This window comes from Saccopteryx bilineata, chromosome 5 (assembly GCF_036850765.1).
Source record: "Saccopteryx bilineata isolate mSacBil1 chromosome 5, mSacBil1_pri_phased_curated, whole genome shotgun sequence".
NCBI lineage: Eukaryota > Metazoa > Chordata > Mammalia > Chiroptera > Emballonuridae > Saccopteryx > Saccopteryx bilineata.
Window position 1 is genome coordinate 8021290 of NC_089494.1, and position 22226 is coordinate 8043515.

The 22226-nt window shown below is 43.6% G+C and overlaps 1 protein-coding gene across 3 annotated transcripts in view; it reads right to left on the reverse strand.

The window, feature by feature from the left end:
- CAB39 (calcium binding protein 39) overlaps window positions 1–22226 on the reverse strand; it is a 79003-nt gene that overhangs the window by 13284 nt on the left and 43493 nt on the right. For all 3 annotated transcript variants that reach the window (XM_066279423.1, XM_066279424.1, XM_066279425.1), the window contains 3 exons: window positions 10956–11120; window positions 8783–8901; window positions 2982–3150 (listed from right to left, as the gene is read on the reverse strand). In XM_066279423.1, coding sequence (XP_066135520.1) covers window positions 2982–3150; window positions 8783–8901; window positions 10956–11120 — 453 coding nt within the window. The remainder of the gene's footprint in view (window positions 1–2981; window positions 3151–8782; window positions 8902–10955; window positions 11121–22226) is intronic.

Sequence of the window (22226 nt, forward strand, 5' to 3'; positions counted from 1 at the left end):
CTCCTTCACAGGCTTGTTTGAGTATAAGAAGTTACCCACATTTTAGTAATTGTTACAGCTAGTATTAACTACTATTATCAAGCCTATTCCCGATTCATACTTGTAAGGTTGGGTCCACAAGTGTAAGACCTCAAATATCTATATTTAATTTGATCCCATCATAGTCTGGCTGCTCTTGGCGTTTATGGAGCCTTGTTTTAGGCTGTTATTTATCTCTCCCTTCACAGCTACCATCTACACATTTGGTAAGTGTGCCTTGTTACCCTTCATCTAAGCCGTTAATGCCCAACGTGGCTGTGGGAAGAGCCACCTGATGTCTCTCCAGGGTGCGGCAATCCATTTTCCAGCACCTTCTGGATACAGCACTCAATTAGTTGCAAACTGTACTGAAACTCTAGCTCCTAATCTTCTTATTGTTTCCATGAAAATAGGTCTGTACAATTACTCAACATCTAATACATCCTCAGTGTCACAAAGGAACCTAACAGCTACTGCTAACCGCACACACGGTGTGGGGCCACGTAACCTGACACATTAGGATCGTCACCCGCATTTCCGCAGAGGGAGACACAAGTTCAGTCAGCAGCAGGCCCAGGAGCTGGACCCAGGCAGCCATGCCCTCAGGCCCCTGATCTGCTGATAGCAATGAGGTTAGGATGACTGAACTTACTCTTAGTGAGTCCATGCTGGCTGTGGGCACTCGGTTTCCTTTCCAACATGCTCAGATAGCATCTCTTTAGAAATACTTCCTAGAACCTTACACAGGTATAACATCAAGCTCCAAACTCCACCAGCCTCTGGGGAAATCTACCGTTTACTCTGGAAAATTGGAAATATATTTGTTGGCCTTCTGATGCCCCTCCCAATCTTCTAATTCCTTAAACAAAACCACTAGGCAAATATCTGGCCATTTACTTAACTATCTCAGTACCCATTCATTCGAGCTACAAACCCTGGACATTTAGAGCAGACTCGGCCTGTTTCCGGGGCTTCAAGTCCAGGGTCATGGATGAGCTGCATCTGTCAGAAGTTTTTGTGTGCAGACTGCATTTTCAGGGGAAGCAGCTCTGGCCAATTCTGCAAGCAGAGCAGGAACCAGGGGTCTGTTCTCCTTTCCCAGGAGAACCACGTCCTGTGCAAGGACAGCAGCAGGCGGGAGCGAGGCAGTCCTCCTCCCCTCCGTCAGCGCCTCTGCTGGGCGGCCGGTCCTGCTGCTCCCCCTCTGCACTCTCTCCTGGGTTTCTCATAGGGAGGGGTGAGGAGGTCGCTTCGGTCTCTTTGCTAGCTCTAGGTCTCTCTCTTCTGTCTTGGTCTTGGCCCCTCATCTGTTTTGTTTCTTGGGGAGCTCTCTTTAATTAGCTCTCCACTTTCCATGTAACCAGGAGCAGCTAAGATACAAACTCCAAGCCCACTTCTCACTGCTTTCTCTTCTACAGATCATCCTTCTGCAGGGAAAGCCTCCCCTGGGGGATACTAGGAGCTGACAGGGTCACTTCACCCACAGTGACTCCATCACCCTGGTGTGAACTGAATTCACAGGAGCTGCCCCCCAGGGCCAGGTGGGCTGGCTGCAGGCTCCCACACCGCTGCCGCCTGCCTCCTTCTCTGTCTTCACCCTCCTGCTCCCAGAGAGCTCACGGCCTCTTCTGCACACAGGATGGTCTCCACTCACTGACACACGTGCCACTCTAGCTCCCTCCATCATGGCTCTGGGATGGGCGTGCCCTCTATTTTAGGCACGGTCCTACCCGGCCAGGCTGGCGACCCTGAGGCCTCACATCTCCCACTCTCTGCCATCACCTGATATTCCTTTTGTTTTGCTCTGCACACTGACGTGCAAATAGCTGAGGCCTTACCCAAAGCTTCAGACAGCCCTTTAATGGTTTCAGGAAGATAAATTGCTGGGCTCCTCTCACACTATTACTTCATTCTCGTTCAATGTGAAACCCTAGTGGCCAGGCTGCCAGCTTTCATCCTATTCTAAGGGTGTTAATTCACACTGAGGGACATAGTCTACCCAGAAACCAATCCCTGTGTTCACCTCAGGGTGCTCTTTACAATCCTAAAACTGAACCCTTACAAGAGAACTGGCCACTTCTCACTGTAACAGTGTCACAGTTTCTCAGCACAGCCATCTGCAGGTTAGCATACTACGTCTGATTATAATAAAATAGTAGTTCTAAATACTCACTTACAAGGTCACACATTTACATAAGGGCATTTAACAGAAAGACCAGCTCTCATTGGGAAAACCACTAATAAAGACTACTACTTTATTTATACCTTACATAGCACAGAACACAATTCAAAGCAAAAACGTGTATATTATATAGGCATCCAGGCACGTGCATTTAGTTTAGACAGACATACAACAGGGAGGCGAGGTGGAGGCTGCGCAACTACGTGAACAGTGCGGGCATTCTGCCCACGCCACCCACACAGCCAATAAACAAGCTCTGGCATGAGCGTGAGCTGGGGAGGGACGTCCACTGCTCCCGTGGGCCTGAACAGAAGCCAAAGATCGATCTGGGGCTTACCCAAAGAAACTGAGGCAGGGTGTCTCACACAGGAGAAAAACCTAGTGTTATTTCTACTTACTTGATGGGTAATTTAGCAGAGAAGTATACTTTTCTCTTTCAGAAAGACAAGAAGTTAGAATCTAACTTTCTCCTACCCTTTTAAAGATGTGACTCTATTCATGCACCTAAGTTACACCTACATACAGGGGTCGGCAAAAGTAGGTTTACAGTTGTATACAGTTGCTTGTATGGAAAATAATAATTAATAAATAAGAATAAGCTCTGTATTTCATCTACTCACAACTGTAAACCTTTCTGCACTACTGTGGATACATACTGTCTTTTCTCTTTCCATTAGGGGGCAGCAGTGTATAGGCCAGGAAGGTCAGGGCTTAGAAAAAACAGCATACCTGTTCATCTGATTTGAAAGTATATTATAACTCTAGGTTTTATATATGTTACCTTGAATGTGGCAAATGCATCGGAAGCTATGTCAAATGTTGACATTTCGACATATCTGAAGAAATCATAAAACTGTTCTGACCACAAAATGATTTTTGCAAGTGGTTCATGTCTGATGCACTCTCTTAACATTATTCCACAATTTAGAGCTATTTCTGGAGATTCATACCTGCAAAAAGAAAAAACAAACATGATTGTTCTTTTAAAACTCCAACACTGAATAGCTCAAATTTTTAGAAAAGAAAGTTTCAGAAGTGCCCTCACAGAGTGACCACGGCAGTGACAAACAGTATCTCTGAGTAGAATATGTGCTCAGGCAAGTTTCCTCTAGAGGGCGCACACACACACACTAGTTAAGGGGTTCCCAAACTTCTTACACAGGGGGCCAGTTCACTGTCCCTCAGACCGTTGGAGGGCCAGACTATAAAAAAAACTATGAACAAATCCATATGCACACTGCACATATCTTATTTTAAAGTAAAAAACAAAACGGGAACAAATACAATATTTAAAATAAAGAACAAGTAAATTTAAATCAACAAACTGACCAGTATTTCAATGGGAACTATGCTCCTCTCACTGACCACCAATGAAAGAGGTGCCCCTTCCAGAAGTGCGGTGGGGGCCGGATAAATGGCCTCAGGGGGCCGCATGCGGCCCTCGGGCCATAGTTTGGGGACTCCTGCACTAGTTGGTGATGACTGCTTCAACCCAAAGAAAAATAGCCTTGAGAGTAATCAGGTGAGTAAAAGTTCATTATTTAGACTATAGTATTTGAAGAAGTATCTAGGGTCACATCTCCAAATACAGGTTAGTTTTACATCTGGGGTGCTCTCACCACTTCAGAAAAAACAAAAGCTGAATCAAAACACAATGTGAAACAAACAATATTGTTTCTTAAGTTCATAGTATCGAAACAGCTTTATCACATATACAGCATTTATACTTCATTGTTTCAATTCATATTCAAAATAGTACTTTCAAGACTCAGCAACACGTGACCCTGCAGAGTTGAAGCCTGGGTCTGGGCTTGTCAGCCAAGGGGAGCCCCAGCACCCTGCAGCGGGCACAGGACCGCCACAGGCAGCCCTCCTCCACACCCGCCTCGGTCTCTCCTGCATCTTCCTCCCCTGCGATCAGAAAGAACACCTCATTTTCCTCCCCCGCCAGAAGGCTTTTCCCTTCTGCTATGCACCAAGCACCTTGGACCCGCTCTGCCATTCTGCTCAAACACATCACTCTTTTCCTCCACTGCAATTCAAACTGCAAGTGTGGACTTCATGTCTTTCCCGCTCAATCTCCTCCAGTCTCTGCAGCAACGCTCCACCCCCCAATATGCTACTAGCAAAGACATCCTTGGACAATTCAGCCTTTTCTCCTAACACAGACTCCACGCTTAAGTGTCCTGGCAGGACTGGTCTTCGCAGCCCTCCCTTGCCGTCCTCCTGCCTACCTCTGACTGTTCCCACTCTGTGCCTGGCTGAGGTGCTTCCTCCACTGCCTCCAGCCGGCTAGGGAGCGCACCTATGTCTCCTGGCTGTCACCGTGGCTCCAGATGTCCCTGACTCAGGTCTACTCCTTACTCTACCTAGGCCTTTTCTGTGATCTCTGCACAACTTCAGTTAAAGGTCTACCATAAACTCCACGTGTCTTAAATAAAATCTCATCTCCCTCCGCAAAACTGCCTGTCGCCCCTGCTTCCTCACTGCTCGAAGGTGGCACAGGCTTTGATTCAGACACTCGAATCTGGAACAGGTCTGAAAGAAATCTGTGATAATGGAAATGCTTTGTATCTGTGCTGTCCATTATGAGCTACTAGCCACATGCGGCCACTGAGTACTTGCAATTTGGCTAAAATGATATAAGTTTTAAATGTTATTTAATTTAAAATAACTTGAAATTAAACACATGCGCTTACTGGCCACTGTACTGGATGGCACAGTTCCAAGCTCATCCTCTCTTCCTGCTCCCGATTGTCCCACCTCCAGTGCCCTGTCCGTTTTAAAGGCATCTTTGGCCCACGTTAGTTTCGGTTCCTCTGATCTGTTCCCACTGCTGTATTAACTCAGACCTGGAGAAATGCAAGAGGCCCTACCCAGCCCTGTGTCCAGCCCTGTCTTACCAAATCTGCCCAACCCACAAGGACATCAAACACATTTCTAACTGAGAAGTTTAAAATGACTTCTTGCTAATCAAACAAAGAAGAACTTCTGGGCTTAATGTTCGGCCCCGCATCAGACCTCCTCCAGCAGAGGTCTAGTGTGCGTAGGGTTCCCCTCCACCATGAGGCATCCTGACCATCTCCGGATTGTTGCCTATCACTACGCTCGTTTCTGCCCCTGGACCGCCTCTCTTTTTCTGTAAATCCTAAACCATCTGGAACTTTACTCGTAAATTCCATCTTTTACCAACCCTTGCCTTACTAACCCCACATTCTATCCTCTGAAATCCTATAGTACTAACTGTTACCTAGTAGCATTAGCCTTTTGTTGTACATGGGTTCATTATAGATCCTCAACAAGATCAACTACATTGCTTTGTATGATTTATGGGAAGGCAGCTGCACTGTTGACTGGCTCTCAGGTGATTAAAATGTATGCTCACAGGGTGGCTAATCACACAATTTATCTTTGCTGATCTTTAATAAGGAAACTAGAAAGACAGGGGTAAGACAGTTTGGTACAACAAGTTGGGCAGGTTTCCATGGTGGTTTGTCAAGCTTATCTTACACGATTATACCATAAACCAGTGATTACAAGGCAAACAGTTATGCTGTACAACCTGTTAGCACTAGAGCGGAGAGCACATTAACATTTAAATCACCAGAGAAAAAACTGCCTCCAGCCGCAGTCTAACACTAGCAACAGAATTAGTTTCAAATGCAAACTAAAAGTGGCTGCATAACTCCCAAGTATCTAACATCAAAGTACTTACAGCCTGAGCAGATAATCACACTATATGAAAGGAGTCTACACTTACTGGTCAACAGAAGTACAAAAATCTTAAAAGGTAGTTCACAGGGCTCCTTGAAGAAATGGCTATTTTCAGGTCTCAGAAAGAAACCCATACAAAATAAGCAAGGACCGAGCACCAGAAAGCAAGAAGCAAAGACTATGCATCTGCTAGAAGGCACGGGAGCAGCAGGAAGGGGGTGCTCTCAGCGGCCCAGGACGGGGCAGTGTGGACACAAGATCTGGCCATGGTTACTGAAACGGGCTGAAACACATTAAACTTTTTTTTTAAATTTTTTTTTTTTCCTGAAGCTAGAAATGGGGAGCGACAGTCAGATAGACTCCCGCATGCGCCCGACCGGGATCCACCCGGCACGCCCACCAGGGAGCAACGCTCTGTCCACCAGGGGGCGATGCTCTGCCCCTCCGGGGCGTTGCTCTGTTGCGACCAGAGCCACTCTAGCGCCTGGGGCAGAGGTCAAGGAGCCATCCCCAGCACCCGGGCCATCTTTGCTCCAATAGAGCCTCGGCTGCGGGAGGGGAAGAGAGAGACAGAGAGGAAGGAGAAGGGGAGGGGTGGAGAAGCAGATGGGCGCCTCTCCTGTGTGCCCTGGCCAGGAATTGAACCCGGGACTTCTGCACGCCAGGCCAATGCTCTACCACTGAGCCAACCAGCCAGGGCCCACATTAAACATTTTTAAAAGTTATTGTGCACATTGAATGTATTTAAAAAAAACCAGAACCTTGAGTTCATAATGACCAAAATAAAAGAATAGAGGATAAAGAACATGTTAAATATTTGATTTTTACCACGTACAAATAAAATGACCCAGCTTCTTTAACAAAAAAAAATGCTGTATTTTTAAAATGGGGGCAGGAACTATCATAGACTAGAAGAGAGTTCAGAATCATATCAACCAAATTCAGTTGGTGGGCTTTGCTTGGAACCTGATTAAACAACCTAATCAAAAAAGTGACATTTTTGTATCAAAAAATCAGGAAATCTGAACACTGAGCATTAGATAACGTTAATCTGTAAGTGGTATTGTGATTATGACAAAAAAAGAAATTCCTTAGCTGCACCACCTACTTACTGGGGGTGCAGACTGAAGTGACGTGTGAAGGAGAGGTGGAGGGACCCCAGTAACGAGCCCCACGTGGTCTAAGAGCCGTGGGAGCAGGGCGCTGGGCCGAGAGGGTTTGCTATCCTCTTCTCTCCACTGGATGTGCCTTTTCCAGTCAAGGCTCCAGGGAAGGGAGATGGGTTTTGTTGGGTCCCCACACCAGTAGAGTCTCCTCCTCTCCTTTCCACCTGAGGTTTCTGCTCTAGCTAGCTCGGAGAGCTTTAAACTTTTAATTTAAATAGTATCTCAAAAAAAATTTTCCCCATTGACTTGAGAGGGGGTCAGGAGGAGGAAGGGAGGGAGGGAGAGAGAGAGGGAGAGAGAGAGAGAGAGAGAGAGAGGGAGAAAGAAAGAGAAACAGAAACATCAATTCCTTGTTCCATTTAGTTGTGCACTCCCTGGTGTTCTGTAAGTGCCCTGACTGGGGATCAAACCCATGACCTTGATGCACCACCATGATGCTGTGTCCACTGAGACACTTGGTGAGGGCCTTTAAACTGTATCTTAATATTCTTACTACATGATGTTTAATAAAGCTCCTACCATACCCCTGGCTACTCTAAAGTGAAAACGTGGGCAGAAGTAACTAATTTATAGATTTTAATGACGGCTTTCCATGGAGAAGGAAATGACTGCTTTTAACAATCCACAAAGGCTCTTGGAAAGCTGCTCGGAGAACAACACTTCACACTCCTACGTGTTTATACACACCACTCTGGACTGACACAACAAAAAAGCTAGATGCCAAACGTTCTGTATGCTAACATCTGAAGAAGGACAGAGAGTCAGAAATAGAAAAGAGGAAACAAAATAGAAAAGAGTGCAAACCAACGCATGCACTGACTCACACTTTGTCCAAGCATGTCTGAACCGGGGCGAGTGCTAAGCCACAGACCAGGCCTCCGAGAGAGGCCAGCTGGCGAGTCCGGGCCAGGAGAGCAAGCTGATCCACGCCGCCGGCCCTGCCAGGAAAGTGCCAACCGAACAGAACACCGGTGCTGGGCCCACGGCCGCGCCCCACACCCGCTGGCCAACGTGCGGCTGTGAAACAACAGGAAGGGAGCTACCCTGCCACTCAGGGGGCTCAGTGATGAGGGAAAAGAGAATCTGTCTTGTTTTGAAGTTTAAATTTTTAGGATCTTTGGATTTTTTTTTGAAACTGATAAATTAGCCAAACATAAATGACTGCTTGGTCCAGTAGCAATTCCAGGGAAACGCACTGTGAATTACCAGGTGGGTGGGCTAGCGAGTGGACACAGGTAAGCAGGCAAAGGGCACTACTTCATAAACGTGCTCTCTGCTGACTGAAGTCAAGCTCTGTAGCGTCCCCACTCCATTCACTAGGCTTTCCCGCCTGCCCGTGTGCATATCTGCCCAAAGACGTCTTCATCTATGTACTTAAACTGACATTTCATACACCCAAGCTTCTTAAATCTTAGAGAACAGAAATAAGACCACAGAGGACTTTTGTCTTCAGCCACGTATGATTTGAAAATTTCAAGGCTCATGATTCACCTACCTTTAAACTTCCATGGGCATTTTCAAATTCAGTTTAGCTCATAGGCTGAATGGTAAGAAGGGAAATGTGTTCAAGATCTAAAGAAAAATGAGCTGAGCGAACTGCATAGAAAATGCTCCTCACATTCCCCGAGCCTGTTTTCGCCCAAGGCCATCTTTCCTTTTTATTTTTCAACTGAGAATATAAATGTTATTACATTGTACATACCCTTTCAATAACATGAACAAAATATTCTGTTGGGTGCAGATGTATTCAACAGTAGGAGTTCTTGTACCAATTTGTCTTCTGAGAATATTGTTGAAAATTTGAGCCACATCTTTTTTGCCCTATTAGGAATACAATTATTAAAATATTTACCTGACTAAACATCGAAAAGCCTACCCACCCTCCCAGATCAACTCAAATCAAGGCATTGCATATTTATAATTATGGCTGAATATACGACTTTAAGACATTCACAGATATTACTTTATTTCTTAATAATTACAAATTCTAAGTTTTAACAGTACATATACTATTTTAACCTGAGCAATGTGTCAACAGAGTGAAACATCTATATAATTTTAACCATTTCTAATTCTCAGAATAATGGTGATTCAGATATGAAAAACAAAACCTGGCTATATATTTACAATGTTCAGGGATCTGATTTCCACCCAAACGGAACAGGTAGCCTAAGCAGGATGCCTGTGCTGTAAACACTACACATACTTTCCTGTAGTACTGATGATAGGAGAAACTGTAATAAAAATGAGAGAATTTGTAAGAAGCTGGGTTTAATGGTAAGTAGACACATGCCGCTACGAAACTAGGCCTTCTTAGGAAGGACTTTATATAGATAAATAATGAAGGGGCTAAGAATCACATGCTGCAGTATGCAGAGGTCAGAATTACACCACTGAACTCACTGAACAAAACAGATGGACATTACCACTCCACTGTGAACCGTAAGAGCCACATAAGAAAGTAACAAACGCAGCACTGGATGCCAAGAGATGTTTTGGAACAGCCACTTGTGAAGAGGCTGCCAAGCCTGCAGGAGGCTGAATGAACGACAGCTCTCCAGTGCCACAGAGCGCCCGGGCCCAGGCCGGGGCCCGCACTAGGTCAGAGCAGTAAGAGCAATACTAAGAATACTAAGTCTCAAGGGCACACACTTCTTTTAAATTCATGTCTCTAAGATATCAAGTGAATATTAATTAAATTCAGTGTCCAGGTTTGGGAAGGGGACTGGTGGGCAAAAGAGAAGGAGCTGGATACTCCACCGCACCCCCAACATCGCATATTTAAAAGCTACGGTTGAAATTTGCTACACTATTAAAAATATATGAAATCAGTTATGTAAATGGAAATAGCATAGCTCTAAAGTTTTATTCTTTCATTATCAATTATTATATTCAAGTAACCTATGAACCTCACCCTCATGTCCCTCTCCAAAACTGAATCGAGCTAAGTGTCTGCCACTTCTCCCCAGTGTTTCCAGCACCCAGGTGCTCAGGATGAGAGCACGGGGCTGAAAACCAAGTACACCTGTGATGGAGTCAAAGAACCACGACCGTGCCACAGGCCTCTCGTTAAAACACCCACAAGCTTCTCGGACTGGTATCCAGGACCGCTGCTCTGTGTTACGCTGACTAAACAGCTAACTTGGCACACTAAATAGCCAGCTAACCGGGCACGATTAGCTGCATGAACTTGGATAGCAACCTCAAATGCCTGCCTGCGCTGAGCAGGAGACGCGCACGGGAAAGCGAGGTCGGCTCGCTGGCATCATGGGCAGGGCTCCTCTGCTCCAGCGGAGCGGCCGTGTGGGACCACAGGCTTGATGTATGTGACCCGAGTCAAAATGTTCAGGAGAAGCCAGAAATTCAAAATTGCGCATGAAATCTCCAGCTAGTTCAATGACACACTAATTGAAACATTTAAAAGCAGTGTCAAGCAAAACACATGTGATCTCTGCTGTAATGAATTCTCAACAGGTAAAAACAAAAACCAAAAAAAACAAACATAACTGGATGTTCTCGGAGATCTCATCTACATCTAAAATTCTAACATTCTAAGGTTGTCTTTAGATGGTTTATTCCGAGAACCAAGGACCAGTAAATTATGTAAAATAAAACAGCAGCCGTTTAGTAAGTACAGACTAAATGAAAGGGCATAACAAATAGCTGGGAAAGTGCGCCGTGATGTGGGAGATGTGGGGTGGAAGCCTGGCCTGAGCCTCAGACCCCGAGGCCCTGCCTGGCTCTGCTCATGGGGAGGCGGCCTGCGCATGCTTCTAGCCACAACCCGGCCAGAGCCCGCAGGAGTCCTCAGACCTTCCAAAGGAGAGAACACACGGAAAAGGACCATGGACAGGGTGCTGAGGCAGATTTCTTACCTCGAAGTCGATGAGCTGCAGGTCGGCGACCAGTGTGCCCAGGAGCCCGCTGTTGTAGAGCTCCTGAGCGAGCTGCGCCACGGCCTCCGTCTGTGGCTCCTTCTCATTTGTGCCGTAGAGAATTTCTTTCATGGCAACCAGATTTTTGGAAACTTCTTCTGTGGCCTGATTTTGGGGGAGAGGAGAAAAACAATTCATTTTAACAAACATACACAGCACACCCGTATTTGTGAAATACCTTTGTTACCTATTATAAACCCACGGACCCATGTACAAGACACCACGATGGACAAGCCCCAAGCTGCCCTGAGGAGCTTAACACTGTGCATGTGTGTACACGTGTGTGGACCAACTCACACGCTGGCAGGGAGGACGAACAGGGTCACAGCATGCACACTGGAGCACCGGCAGAAACAGAACTGGGAGAAGAGCATCAATTCTGCCATCCAGTGGGAGGGAAACAACACGGAAATGGCACTGGCGCTGACCCAGGGACAGGAGACACCAACAGGCTGGAATAGGGGGAGGAGATGGAGGGCCAGAGCTGGCAGGCGCCAGGGACGCGGGGCAGGACAAGCACAGGGTCTTTAGGGAAGAGTGGGGGGCAGGGGTGCACAGGAGTGGCGGCCGACAGGGAAGCCCACAGAGGCTTTGAATGGCAAAGGTAAAATGTTAGCAATAAAGAAAACATCACTAAAGAGCTTCCACTTCTAGCCAAGATTGAGAAATGGGCCAGATTTTACTTTTCCCCATGAAAAAGATAAAAGAAATAGAAAATTACAAAGCAGTGAATTTTAAACCCTGAACTTCCAGCAGCATAGGACCGTGACCCTGGCAGAAGGGAGACGGATGCAGCGACCCTGACATGCCTGAGCGCACAGCCTGGAGAGCATGTCCAGGCCGCAGAGCGGGGAGGGCAAGTGGGCAGAATAGGTGGCCTCTGTGCGCCGAGCCCGAGCCGACGGAGCTGGGCATTGGCGGGGCCGAGGGGACGACTGTCGAGGCAAAGCAGGGCAGCAGAGACGAGGGAACACACGGAGGGACCCAGCGGCTGGCGGAGACTCTCTTGCTTCTTCCCTGATCGCTGCTCGGCACACGCATGTGAGAAAAGGCCCTGGCCGGGGACCAGGACCATGGTGCTTACACGGTTGGAGACAGTCCCTGCTCCCATCCACCTGAGGGAACCCTGTGTGCTCAGGGCAGTAAGCAGAGGATTCAAAGGGCTTTATCTCACCCATTACACAAAGTAGGCCTAGGCTAAAATCTACTCTGCTCTCACACAAAGCATAAAAACCAGCCTGAAAAGGATCAAAACTGGAAAACAACCAATAACGAGGCCAAAAACAACCAACAGAAGCAGCCCTGCAAGTGCACACATGGCAGATTTAATGGACAGGGCATTAAAAGTGACTGGCACTACAGTCAGTATGTTCAGGAAAAAGTGGATAGGCTAAGTACAGATATAGAACACATTTTTTTAAAAAGACCCAAACAAACACTTAGAAATAAAACTACAATGCCTGAAAGAAAATTTACACTGGATAGAGAATTACAGCAGATTAGGCACTGCAGAAAACACTGTTTGTAAACATAAAGATGGCAACACAAAGTACCCCAAATGAAACAGAGGGGGAGAGAGCACATCTGTGGGTTCCAAACAGTGACTGCAGCAGTCTCATGTATGTGTAACTCAAGTCCCCAGAGAGGGGCAGGACTGACAAAATAAATAAGATATAGTAGCTAAAAATTCCCAAATTTGATGAAAACTATAATCCCATGGAGCCTATAAATTGTAAAAATCCTAAGCACAAGAAACAAAACTACACCAAGGCACCAAAGAACAAACTGATTTAATTCAGCAAAAAGAAAAAATTTAAAGCAAACAGGGGGAAAAATTAGAAAAATATCAGAGTAACAACAGACTTCTTGACAGAAATGAAGCAAGTCCAAAGAGAGTGGAGGAACGTCATTCAAGTTCTGGGAAAACACAAAGCAAAACTGTCCTCTTAGAATTCTATACATAGTGAGAATCTTCCAAAAACAAAGCTTATTAAAAAGCTGTTGAGACAGAGAAAAGCTGTAAGATTCTGTCAGCAGGAGACCTGCACTAGAGGAAATGTTTCACGAAGTCCTACAGGCGGAAGGAAAATGATTTAAGATGAAAGTTTGCACATACACAAAGGAAGAGCACCGGAGACAGTGATGTGGGTAATGAGAAGAGATTTTCCCCTATTGTTTCTAAAAACGTCTTTAAAGATAACAGGCTGTTTATCAAGCATAAATAGTTATGTATTCTGAGGTTATGACACCTGTAGAACAAGAATATGTGACAACTTGAAGGTTGGTGATGGAGTGTAGTGTTATCAGGTTCTTATACAGGAAGCAGAGTAACTTTTCTTGAAGACAGACTGCAGTAAATTAAAGTTATCTATAGTAAGTCCTAAAGGAAACACTAAAAACACAAAGAGATACAGCTAATAACAAAGATGACTCACGTAGAGTACTAAAGATATGTGAAAACATAAAGGCTATATAAAAAGCTATATAAACTGAAGTAGCTATGAAGAGAAATCTACTTCGAGGAGATTAGGTAGCAATGGTACTCCCTCCTACAACTTTCTATCCTCCTCACCAAATGGGCACATCGCTTCCCTGTAATGTTTTCAGTGTCCACAGTTTTAGCAGACTTGCGAGCCGGTGGCAGTGAGGACATTTTTGAACAGGGGTAGTCAACCTTTTTATACCTCCCGCCCACTTTTGTATCTCTGTTAGTAGTAAAATTTTCTAACCACCCACCAGTTCCACAGTAATGGTGACTTATAAAATAGGGAAGTAACTTTACTTTATAAAATTTATAAAGCGGAGTTACAGCAAGTTAAAGCGTATAATAATAATTACTTACCAAGTACTTTATGTCAGATTTTTGCTAAGTTTGGCAGAATAAATCTTTATAAAACAACTTACTATAGTTAAATCTACCTTTTTATTTATACTTTGGTTGCTCTGCTACCGCCCACCATGAAAGCTGGATCACCCACTACTAAGGGGCGGTAGGGACCAGGTTGACTACCACTGTGTTAGATGATGATCACCCACTCGTGCCTGCTAGCCTTGGGGCCGCACTGCCATCAGGCAGTGTCCTTGCTCCTCTTCCACAGAAAGGCTCCTCTTTGAAGGCAGCCTTGCCTGTCTTCCCTAAACAGTGTTTTCCAGGAAAACTCTCAGCTTCTTTAACTATCCTCCTAAAAAGATAGGGCTCCTGCTCCAACCCTATCCAAAATGGAGAAAGGCAGGAGACATCAGACCACCACTTCTCTACAAATGTCACAAATGTTAATGTAGCCCAAGGTTACCTTTAAGAATTTTTGCAATTATGTCACATAATTCCTTCAAAGTCAGATCTTTGAGTGACAGTGCAATGAAGGCTTTAGCTCTTGCTATTTAATTTCCTCTCATTCACAGCCCACCGTTCCACACTGGTGTGAAAGGACATTCAACATACTAGCTATCACTCTCCTGTTGGTGCCATCAGGAAAATCTGATAGGTATGCTTTCCACAGCTTCAATCATTAACCAAAACGCTGAAAAGGAAATGACCGTGAAGGCAGCCTATGACTACACCTTTGAATCATCATGCTCTTTCCAGTAACAATCTACTTACAGATACTCTTTAGGCATGGCTCTTTAACTCACTGGGGAACTTTTTTTTTTTTTTTCATTTTCTGTTGCATGAGGTTTTAGACTTTTTCTATATATTTCTGTATCCCTGATTCCAAATATGAAATCCATTTTTTGGTACATGCTCTAGTTTTTATGCAATTTTAATTTCTTTTTGTTACAGTTAATGGAGTGCATTGATTTTTAAATTGGAGTTAAAGGGCAACGACTCTTGGATTGAACATAACCACAAGGCAATTAATGTTTTACAAACATCACTTTTACATAATTGTAGTCGTTTTTAAATGTAAAAAATTATTATCTGATTAAAAACACCCTCTTATTTTGTTTTAAGATTGAATCATGGCTTCTTTGAGTAGGAAGAATGTAAGAATAGCCCTGACACCTTCGTTATATATGTGGCTGTTACACATTCCAATGTCAAAGACGCAATATCTCATCATTTGTGACACGTGCATATATTGCCTATTTTCAAGTTCCCTTTGGCGATCAAGACAAGAATTGGGCTTCTCATATTGTGTGTCATAATTGTGAGGAAATGCTTCGTGACTAGATAAAAGGAAAACATAAAGGAATGCCTTTTGGTATTCCCATGGTTTGGTGTGAACCTAAGGACCACAACAGTGACTGTTTATTTCTGTCTGATCCATACAAAGGGCATCGGCAAGAAAAAACGTCATATGACTGAATATCCTAATATTCCTTCAACAATATGACCTGTCCCACACTCTGAGACACTCCCAGTTCCAGTATTTAATGGTTTTATTTCTTCTAAGGATGAAGAAAGTGAACATGGTAATCAAGTGTATTTTGATAAGATGCATGAGGAAATGGCTGTAGAATCTGAAGGGTCTTCTTCTTCTGATGCCAAGCAGTCATTAAGCCCTTGACAGTTTAGCCAAGCCGAATTGAATAACTTAATAAGAGATTTGGGCCTATCAAAGAAAGCAGCTGAGTTATTAGCCTCCAGGTTTCAAGAAAAGAATGTACTTTCCCGGTCAGCTAAAGTATCTCATTTCAGGAAGTGTGAACAAATTTTTGTGGACATTTTTTCCAAAGACAAATACTCTGTTTAATGTCATGACATCAGTATTCTTCTCAGCCAGCTAGGGGTTACCACTTACAGTCCAACAGAATGGCAGCTATTTCTTGACAGCTCTAAACGGAGTCTGAAATGTGTTCTCCTACACAATGGTAATGTTTATGCAGCGGTTCCAATTGGTTATTCAGCTCATCTGCAAGAAGATTATAATGGCATAAAAACTGTCCTCGACTTTCTGAAGTATGAGGAGCATAAATGGATCATTTGTGTGGATCTTAAAATGGTAAATTTCCTGCTAGGACAACAGAGAGGTTTCACAAAGTATCCTTGCTTTCTGTGTTTGTGGGACCATCCAGCTCGGGAGAAACACTGGACACAGAAGGAGTGGCCAAAATGTGAAGCTCTGGAAGTAGGGATGCAAAATATTGTGAATGAACCTGTAGTTAATCGAGACAGGATCATTTTCCCCCCACTTTACATCAAACTTGGCTTAAGGAAGCAGTCTGTTCAGGCTTTGAATAGAGAAAGTGAATGCTTTCAACATATTATTTCTGTTTTTCTTGCCTTGTCTTTCGAGAAGATAAAAGCAGGTGTATTCGATGGACCTCAAATTTGAACCTGTAAACGTGACGAAGAATTTGCCAGGAAGATGAATAAGGAGGAGAAAGCAGCATGGCAGTCTTTAGTGGCAGTTATAAAGTACTTCCTTGGCAACAAAAAAAGCAGAAAACTATGAACTTCTGGTTCAAAGGATGCTGTTGGCTTTCCGCGACACTGGATGTAACATGAGCGTTAAGATTCACTTCCTGAACAGTCACCTTGATAAGTTTCCCGAAAATCTTGGAGCTGTTAGTGATGACAGACTACTGCTGGAGCATCAAACGAGATTGTCCTCAACAAGTACACAAACGCAAGAGCTACAAACACAAATTTTTTCCTGAATAAAATTTAAATAAGTTTTGTGCAAATTTTATTAAAATAAGTGTTTTAATATGTTCTATTTCAAAATTGTACACAAATTCTGATGCAATCATCTTTTAGTGTATTAGTGTATTTACGGCTTTATATAAATTATTATATTTTTACAAAGATGATGCCCAAAAAGACATTCTACTTCATTATGTTAAACTAAATGTTAAAAATTTTACAGTAAGATGAAAACCTAAAAATCTTGAATTGCAGAAAAACTGTAGCTTACAGAGAAAAACTAATGTCAGATTTGAGATCCACACACTCGAATTAGGTAAGAACAAATGTTTTTGTGGATGCAACAAAAATTTTGTTCCTCAGTGAGCTATTTACACATATACATATTCCTAAATCATATAAAAGTGGCTTTTTGTTAAATACTTTGATACAATAAAAATAACGACTCCTTCCATATTTCCTGAATGTAAGAAAATGAAATAAAGGTAATTGAGTAGGCCTTTTTACTAAGCCTATGCTGACTTCTACTGACCATTACTTTCTAAGTGCTTATAAATTATCTTTCTAATATAATAATCTCATTACAAAGCTTAATCAGTATCAATGTTAAGCAGAATCGTTACCCTCTCCAGTCTGTTACTATCCTATTCTGTTAATCACTCAGATTTCTGACAGTCTGTCATTCCATATACAAATTTTTAGTAAGATTGTACTTTTTCTGATTGAGTAGATAAAATCATTTATCAACATAGATGTTCTCTTAAAATCTAATTACGTGTTGCTTATTTAATTTCATTTTACTAATCTTCATTCTTAAGATGATTCTCTTTGACAAGGAAGAATCTGACATTCAGTAGGCTGAGCCCAGTATCTATTGATTTTACCCGGTGACCCTAAGTAGCAGGCTTCAGCCCCCTTCGCTTCTCTGGGTTGGTCAAAGTTTTGAGACTCACAGCAATCCTTCACATGTCTGTTTATACTCTTCTTTGAAATCACAATGTAATTTTAAATCTGAATTCAGACCACACTCTATGTTCTCTTCTGATAGTAGAAGAGGAATGGGGGGGGGTAGCTAAAGGGCGTGGGGTTTCTTTCTGAGGTGACGTATGTTCTAAAATTGTGCTTATGGCTGCACATTATCTGTGAATAAACTGAAAACCACTGAATTGTACACTTGAAGTGGACGAATTATAGGATATACGAGCTATGTTTCAATAAAGCTGTTTAAGAACACAGGGAGGAGAGAACCAAGGAAATAGAAAGCTGCTGATGGACTGAGATGGAAGGCCACCTGGGTTCTGTAAAGCCTCGTCTTCCCTTCCAAAGATGACACTGTCGCCTACATTACGGTGGGGAGGTGGGGAGGAAACACGAAGGTAATTCCCTCATCTGCTCACTGCTGTCCACATCTACCCTTATTACTCCTCCCTGCATCTGGACCCACCCATCTCTGCTCTCTCAGGAACTCACCCTGTCTGTTGTCTTCTAACAGTCAACTCCCCTCTCCCTGATTTTTTCCTCCATCAGTTTTAAATACAACCAAGATTCCCATTAACAAAATCAAATATACTCTCCGTTGACTCTGTAACCCTCTCCCTAACCAGGTACCCACCAGAATCATTCCCCTCAAAACTTCTGCTTGGATTTGCTAGTCATCTCCTATTCACTCCTTAGCTCAATCCCACCAGGCTCCTAAACCTAGTACTTTACAACTTTTAGCCAGTCACCAATGACCTGCCTGCTATTAAATACTATTTTCAGTCTTTAGTCCATTTGAGCTCTCGGCAACATATGCGGTTGTTGATTACACCCTTCTTTTAAAACCAATCCTCCCTTGTCCTCTGTGACTCACCGCTACCCTAATTCTTGCCTTCCTGTCCTCCCTGGCTGCTCTTCCTATCTCCTTTTTGGCTCATCCTCCTAGACCAGGCCACTTAAATATTGGGGATTCTTCAAGGCAGGGCACAGGCCCTCTTCTTGTTCCATCATCTCTCCCTGGTGATCTCACCCACACCCACAGCTTTAATTAACACCTCCATGCAGATGCCTCATAGATTCCTATCTCTCTAATCCAGTTTTCTTACTAGAACATTCAGTAGCCTACTTGAAATGTCTCCACTTGGATGTCTCGAGGTACCTCAAACCTAACACTTCTAAAACAACTCGTGATCTTGCTCCAATGCCTGGGATTCTTCCCTTGCTCTCTACTTCGGGAAATGATACTACTATCGATGCTCAAACATATATAATATTTATACATGTCAGAAACTTAGGAATCATTATCAATTCTTGCCTCTCCCTCACCTTGCCCCAATATCTAATTTATCACCAAGTCTCCCTAACCTATTCATTAATCCCTGTACTATACCACCCCAAGTCAGAGTCCCCCAAACTACCACCTAACTAGTTGACTATAAAGCCTACTTACTATTTCCTTGACTCCCCTACAAATCCTTCTCCACATCATGCCTACAGCGATCGTTGTATACACAAATGACCCATCATTCCCTCTACTTATAATGCTTCAATCACCGACTGCTCTTACGATATCAGAAAATTCCTTCTTTTCTTAGAAAAGTATTTGTTGACTGATTTTAGCGAGAGAATAAGGGACAAAGAGAAACCTCAATTTGTTGTTCCACCCATTTATGCATCCATTGGTTGATTCCTGTATGTGTCCTGACCAGGGACTGAACCTACAACTTTGGCGTATTGTGGAAATAGTCCAACTGAGGTACCTAGCCAGGGCTAGAAAATTCCTTCTTAACATGACCAAAAAAGCACTCATGGTCTGACCTTTCCTCTCTGACCTTACACCAGCACTACAATCTCTATCTGGACACTAATGCTCTGGTCACAACAGTCTCCTTTCAGAATAATCCTTGCACATATAGTTTCCTTTGCTTGCAATGTTCTTTGTGCCCATACCCTGCCCTACCTCCTGGCCAACTTATTGTTTATTCATTGCTCAACTCAGTGATCATTTCCTCAGAGAAGTCTTTCTAGGTAAATTCTATCATACATTCTCATACCACCATGTACTTCTTCAAAGTGTTTCTCCAGCTGTATACAATGCTGACTGACCTTGTCATTTCCAATTAATTTGTTTCCTTCTGCATTCATTTAGGAGCCCAGAGCTCACAGGCACACCATACATGCTTGATGGATGGTTGAGTATCAGCATACTTGCTCACTGGGATGTAAAATCAGGACAAAAACTAGGTGTAAAGAAATGTGTGATACCATGAAGTCAATGAATTCCCCCGAAATGTAGTGCTGATACAGGGACCTGAAGGAAGGACACCTTGAAACCTCCACCAAGAGAAGTGAAGGCACTCTACTCAACAGTTAACTGGTAAGCAAAGAGCCTCCTGTGTCCTCGCAGGACAACAGCATGGCAGTGTAGTCTGCGTACGGGGAGGGGTACTATAAGAGGACTTCTATTTTCATTTGCTGTACTTCACATTTGTTTGAATGTTTTACAATTCATCTTTTATTTTAAAAGAGCAAAATTAATAAAGAGAATGAGATAAATAGATTCAAGTGTTCACTATACTGTACTCATTCTCATTTCTGCTGCTTTTTCATCCCCACAAGACAGCTCCCCCCAAATTTTTAAGATTTCTAACAAGTAACTAAGTATTATGTCTATGTATGTAAGGAGGTTTATTAACCATTCCTTTAAAAAGAGTGCCGCAGTCCTGACTGGATAGCTCAGGTGGTTAGAGTATCATCTGGGTACTTAAGAGGTTGCAGGTTTGATTCCAAATCAGGGCACAAACAGAAATGAATCAATTATTCTGTCTGTCTGTCTGTCTCTCTCCCTTACCCTTTCACTAAAATCAACAAATAAAATTTAAAAAGTGTCAAAACAATACAAAATAAAAAGCTAGAGACTGGAGTGGGTCTCAACAGTGAAAAGCCTGACTCAAACTATTCAGAAATAAGAATAGTCTTGCAGACAAGAGACTTCCAAACCTGGGCATTTCCATGGTCAGTCACCATCTACTATACGTAGAATAATCAGCAGATATAAAAGAAACACTAAAATTCATCAACTTTATTACTAGCAGTCCTGATAAGTGAGAGAGATTAAGTTCATATTTCAATTGATGACTTTTAAATTTATGTGTATAATCGCTGTGATTTCTGTTTCCCATTACATGAACAATTATAAGTTGATTAAACAAAAGCTTTAAAAAACTGTTCAAATGTTACTAAAAGGTGATCAGAATAGCTTAAGTCAAATATTTCATCAGAAAAGGCAACGCAGCAAGTATTTATGGAATGAAGATGCCATACACAGAACAAATAAACTTGACCTCCTTGTTTACAACTGACTTGGTTCCCTTCACCAGCATTCACATTAGTGATCCCATCCAGTCCTGTCTCTGGCCTGCCTGCATCATGGTAGTGTGTTCTCTGCCTCTTTGACCACACTGTCCTTATCTGTCACCTCCCTGTCTGTCCCCTCACACCTACTGAGTCAGCTATTCACACTTACAGCTCCAAACCCTGTACCCTTTTCAATCTGCTGAGATCATCATGTCAGCTAATCCACTGGGCTCCTCGAGCGAGCGTGGTACCTGTGCTGCTAAGCCTGCAGGTTCCACGTGGCAGGCCTGCCGCCGCCCTGGTCAACGCTGGCTGTTCTTCACTCAACACTCTTTGCTCAGGCAATGGCTGCTTAGCACAGCAGGAAAAGCAGCGCGCCTGGGGGCAGTGCTGCACTGGGACTCATGCTGTGTGGCAGCCTGCAATCCGGTCAGAAACTTTCTTTCAAACTGGAATGAGACCCAGGAACCCCTAGCAGCAAGTATTTAAAAACTGCTCCACTACCCTCGGGAGACTTGACTCTCCCTCTCTCTGCCCCGTCTCCGAACGCCCACTTTCACTCACTCCTTCACACTGAGACAGACTTTATGACAAAACACCCGCTGCCTCCACCATTTGGTGCATATCTGTCACCCTCTGGCTCAACCCTGAGACACACCAGCACCACCTGGGAGACTAAAAAAAGTTACCCACTCCTCTGAGAGACTTATTAACAACAAAAGGAAACAGTACTTCTACATGGAGACACATCAGTCACGTGATCAAAGTGACCAGTAACCACAGTAACCGAGCTGTTGACCTCACTCGCCTCCGACTGGCTGGCTTCAGGGGCCGGGCAGCACTCCCAGAGTTCCTGCCAGAAAGGCATCACCTGCACCGAATCATGAAGAAACATCAGCCAAACGCAACCTAAGGGACATTCTATAAAGTACCCGGCCGGGACTCTTCCAAAGTGATAAGGGTCTGAAAGGCCAAGACTGAGCATGTTCTGGCTTAAAGGAGGCTGAGACATTCCAGCTCAGTTCAGTGTGCTGTCCTGGGCTGGAGCTGGGCCTGAAAAAGGACATAAGCAGGAAAACTGAGGAAATCTGAAAAAAGGTCTGTGAATCAGTTAATAGTATTATGTTCATGTTTCTCCTGACTTTGACCATTTCACTATGGTTACTATGGTTATGTAAAATGTTAACATTTGGGGAAGCTGGGTGAAGGTTACTCCTTTTGTAACTATTTCATAAGACTAAAAAAAAGTTCATCAATCCTCTTATTTTGCCTTTCCTCACAGGTACGAG